The sequence below is a fragment of the Alosa sapidissima genome, chromosome 2, assembly GCF_018492685.1.
Source record: "Alosa sapidissima isolate fAloSap1 chromosome 2, fAloSap1.pri, whole genome shotgun sequence".
NCBI lineage: Eukaryota > Metazoa > Chordata > Actinopteri > Clupeiformes > Clupeidae > Alosa > Alosa sapidissima.
The window spans coordinates 12,589,653-12,594,652 of NC_055958.1; the positions used below are offsets into that span (position 1 = coordinate 12,589,653).

General features: G+C 45.5%; 1 protein-coding gene across 5 annotated transcripts in view; it reads right to left on the minus strand.

The window, feature by feature from the left end:
* Positions 1 to 6: 6 nt before the first annotated feature.
* tlk1a (tousled-like kinase 1a) overlaps positions 7 to 5,000 on the minus strand; it is a 28,926-nt gene continuing 23,932 nt past the window's right edge. For 3 of the 5 annotated variants that reach the window (XM_042077571.1, XM_042077565.1, XM_042077558.1), the window contains exons 4-5: positions 2,515 to 2,586; positions 7 to 230 (exon numbers count right to left, since the gene is read on the minus strand). In XM_042077571.1, the coding sequence (XP_041933505.1) occupies positions 108 to 230; positions 2,515 to 2,586 (195 nt within the window). In that variant the 3' untranslated portion in view covers positions 7 to 107. Of the gene's footprint in view, positions 231 to 1,191; positions 2,587 to 5,000 lie in introns of those variants that run through there. The other 2 variants (XR_006026254.1, XM_042077579.1) reach the window with 1 other exon arrangement.

A 5,000-nucleotide genomic window follows, 5' to 3' on the forward strand; every position in this document is an offset into this window, starting at 1 on the left:
TACTGCTCAGTGTGTAGTAGACTATAACTCTCACTTTAGCCTGCAGCTGTGTGTGTGTGTGTGTGTGTGGCTGAGACGTGAATGAGGGGCTGAACAGCTGGCTTTCATCAAACAGGCAGTACACACACACACACGTACACATACGCATGCATGCACACACACACACATAATAAAACAAAATGGCCTTCTCCATTCCCCACATATCTATGCATGTTTTCCTTGAAGCAGCCCTTCCAGAGAGAAAGAGAGAGAAAGAGAGAAAGAAAGAAAGAAAGAAAGAGTAAAAGTGTGTGTGTGTAGCCCTTACTATGCATCACACACACACACACACACGCACACAGATAAACTCTGACTACTGTACAGACTCCAGCTGCTCTGAGTGTAAAGAATCCGGTGCGTGAAAATAAACAGAGCTAAGTGCTCTCTAAACAGCAGGCTGTGTGTGTGTGTGTGTGTGTGTGTGTGTGTCAGAAAATAAGCGCTAGCATATGCATAACACTATGAGAGAGAGTGTGTGTGTGTGTGTGTGTTTATGCCTCTAATTTTGGCATGCAGACATGAATATATGGGTGCACACATATGTGTGTGTGTGTGTGTATGTGTGTGTGTGAAGGCGAGGGGTATGAGTGTTGGCCTTGTTTGTGCATGTGTGTGCTATTACATAAATACATAAATGGTGTGTGTGCTTATGTGTGTTTATGATTACATGAATAAAGCTGCTGTGTAGCCAAATGTGTGATGCAAGGTGTGTGTGTGTGTGTGTGTGTGTGTGTGTGTGTGTGTGTGTGTGTGTGTGTGAGAGAGAGAGAGAGCGAGAGAGACAACATGTACATGAGAGAAAAAGACAAGTGCGTGTATACAGGGGATATCTGTGTCTTGTATGTGGGTTGACAGGTGCAGAGGCTGATTAAATGTGCGAGTGGCTCATCATTGGGGGGGGGGGGGGGGGGGGGGGTATGGGGGGCATCTGTGTGTCTGACATCTGTTCAGCAGCTCACTAGCGCACAGGAGGAAACACACACACACACACACACACACACACACACAGAGAAAGAGAGAGAAATATACCCATACAGGGTTCTCTCGTGTATACACACACACACACACGCACAAATCACACCTACAAGTACACACAAATGAGTCTCTCACACACTCAGTGTTGCGACCAGACACCCCCCCCCCACCACCACCACCATCTTGTTGCTGCCCTCAAATTCTAGTTCAGATTCAAACCTTTATTGACATTCCCATTACAAAAGCTAAAATACACAACCAAAACCCATTATATACACATATAATATGCAGTATGTTACACTTACACACACACACACCTAACTCACTCAATACCCTCTCTTATTGCCACTCAGACATATATACTTCCACACTAGAAGAGATACAATTACCCTCACACACTCCCACTGTTGTTCACTGATTTATTGGCCAAGCAGGTGGACTGTGAAAGATGTGTGTGTGTGTTTGTGTGTGTGTCTATGCGCTTGTGCACATGCGTGTGCAATGCATGTATGTGTCTGTGTGCACAAGGACAGATTTTGTTGGGAGATGGTGCATCCAATAACCACCTCAACAAGGTTCTGAAATCTCTTCCCCACACACACACACACACACACACACACACCTGCCTTTAATCTTTGGCTCAGACACCACTGACAGGCTCCCAGGAAGAAGCTTGCGGATGTCTACATGTTCCAGCGCCACCCACTCTCTCTCCCCTCCACTAGAAGCCTGCAGCAGCCAGAGAGCTCCTAATCCCTCTGCTGCACAGCTACCATCCCGCTCACAGCATGGCTACAACACCAACGCTATAGAACCACACAGAACATGTAGAACTCTCCTCCCGCTCACAGCATGGCTACAACACCAACGCTATAGAACCACACAGAACATGTAGAACTCTCCTTCCGCTCACAGCACGGCTACAACACTAACGCTACAGAACCACACAGAACATGTAGAACTCTCCTTCCGCTCACAGCATGGCTAGAACACCAACACAATAGTGTCTGTGTGTGTCTGTGTGTGTGTCCACTGCTAGTGCAGCGCGCTAACGCTAACAGGCAGCTGGGAGGGCCGGGGCATCCGGCAGGTGCACAGCATGACTGACCACCCTGAGCTGAGCTGAGCAGGCACAGCAGGGGGGCGCTCCACGCCACGCTCTACGCCACGCTCTACGCCACGCCACCCTCTACGCCACGCTCTACGCCACCCTCTACGCCACCCTCTACGCCACGCTCCACGCCACCCTCTACGCCACCCTCTACGCCACGCTCTACGTCACGCTCTACGCCACGCTCTACGCCACGCTCTACGCCACGTTCTACGCCACCCTCTACGCCACCCTCTACGCCACGCTCCTTGCCAGCCTCCCATCCCCTCAGCGCCATTTTTTTGTCTGTTAATATACAAGCTGAAGAGATAAATATTTGCAAGTAAGCAGATTAATATTACCTGTTGCCATCACCTGTGCGACTAAGAAGCATTTTTGATCAGGCATACCTCAGACTCCTTGTCACTTAAGGATCCCAGGCTGCCGAAACTGTGATTTGAACATTCATTGTTTGTCAAGCCCTGCAAAAGAAACAGAGACAATCCAAGCTTTATTTGTTGGAACAGCCTACCTACACATTTAATACCACATTACCAAGGTTAAAGGTTAAAGGAGAATTTCGGTGATTTTTCACACAGCTCTCCGTTTCTCAAGGTCACAGGTAGGCTCTACCTCACTCGAGTTGCTGCAGCCAACGACCAGGGCAGCCAGGCAGCTATAGTGCTATAGTCTGGGGGAATACACATGGGGCAGCTACGCTATAGTCTGGGGGCATGTTCATGGGGCAGCTACAGTGCTATAGTCTGGGGGCATGCACATGGGGGCAGCTACAGTGCTATAGTCTGGGGGCATACACATGGGGCTGCTACAGTGCTATAGTCTGGAGGCATGCACATGGGGGCAGCTACAGTGCTATAGTCTGGGGGCATGCACATGGGGGCTCATGAAATAGCCAATGAAAAAAAGCTCATGAAAAATGGCCAGAATTCTCCTTTAACTCAACTTCACATTAATCCAGGGAATATAATAACCATCACAACTGTCACAATGTAGTCAGGCTGTAACAAAGAAAACACACAGTGGTTTGAGGAAAAGCATGTCACAGGTATGTGTGTGTGTGTATATGTGTGTGTGTGTGTGTGTATAGTGTGTTGTGTATAGTGTGTGTGTGTGTGCGTCATGTATAGTGTGTGCGTCATGTATATTGTGTGTGTGCGCGTCATGTATAGTGTGTGTGTGCGCGAGCATCATGTATAGTGTATGAGGGGCCGTCTAGGCCTTAATTCATACTTGGTCTTACACACACTATCATAATCTTGCACATACACCACTATTCTCATGCACACTCACTATTATAGTCATTTTACATGTATGTATGAGAGGGTATAGTCGTGTATGTGAGAGAGTAAAGAGTATAGTAGTGTATGTGAGAGAGTATAGTAGTATATGTGAGAGAATATAGTAGTGTATGTAAGAGACTATAGTAGTGTATGTGAGAGAGTTTAGTAGTGTATGTGAAAGAGTATAGTCGTATATGTGAAAGACTATAGTAGTGTATGTGAGAGACTATAGTAGTGTATGTGAGAGAGTTTGGTAGTGTATGTGAGAGAGTATAGTAGTGTATGTGAGAGAGAGTTTAGTAGTGTATGTGAGAGAGAGTTTAGTAGTGTATGCGAGAGAGTATAGTAGTGTATGCAAGAGAGTATAGTAGTGTATGCGAGAGAGTATAATAGTGTATGTGAGAGAGAGTTTAGTAGTGTATGTGAGAGAGAGTTTAGTAGTGTATGCGAGAGAGTATAGTAGTGTATGCAAGAGAGTATAGTAGTGTATTCGAGAGAGTTTAGTAGTGTATGCGAGAAGGTATAGTAGTGAATGCGAGAAGGTATAGTAGTGAATGCAAGAGAGTATAGTAGTGAATGTGAGAGAGTATAGTAGTGAGTGTGAGAGAGTATAGTGGTGCATGCGAGAGAGTATAATAGTATATGTGAGAGAGTATAGTGGTGTGTGTGAGAGAGTTTGCATGAAACGGAAGGGAGTTTGCATGAAACGGAAGGAGTTTGATTTCTCAGTTCCTGATTGGTTTGTCAAGGTCACTTCTCTCTAGCTAGCCAATTAAAATCAAGGAAGGGGTGGGACCTACACTGTCAACAATGTTTGGGTAGACCTAGTGGTCGAGGAAAAAAAATCAGCCAAGTCCTATGTGACTAAATATTAAACTACAACTGCAAACCGAATGCAAATAACAAAGACATGAGGGGTGCCTATTATATTGTAATAGCCTAGGCTATCAGCTCCTTTTCTCTGGCGAAGTCATATTTTAGTGAACTGATCTGAAAGATTGCTACCATTGCAGTTAGCTAGTTAGCTAGCAGCATTCCAGCAACATTCCAAAAAGGACGTGCATTACAGTTTGGCTGGCAGACGTTTTTGGTAACCTTTTGGTCTGCTGTTGCCAGTGACTCGTGAGCCTGTGTCCACATCGCATTTTTTGCACTGACAGCGCTCCTTTCAGAGTGCTTCAGGTCAAGTGTTTATTGTTGCTAGGTTACCAAACTATCTACCAGCAGCATGTCATTGCTGCCTATGGCTTAATGCTAACTAACTAGCTAACTGAAATGGCAATCTTTCAGGACTCAGTTCACTAAAATATGACTTCACAAGACAAAAGGAGCTGGTATTACAATAGAATAGGTCATTTCTCGTGTCTTTGTAATTTGCATTCGGTTTGCAGTAGTGGTTTAATATTTAGTCACATAGGACTTGGCTGATTTTTTTCCTCCACCACTAACGTTAACGTTATACGAACTGTGTTGACAGTGTAGATGCTAGGTCCCGCAGCACATTTTCAGGACTCAGTTCACTAAAATATGACTTCGTCAGACAAAAGGAGCTCATTGGCATTACAATAGAATAGGTCACCCCTAATGTCTTTGTA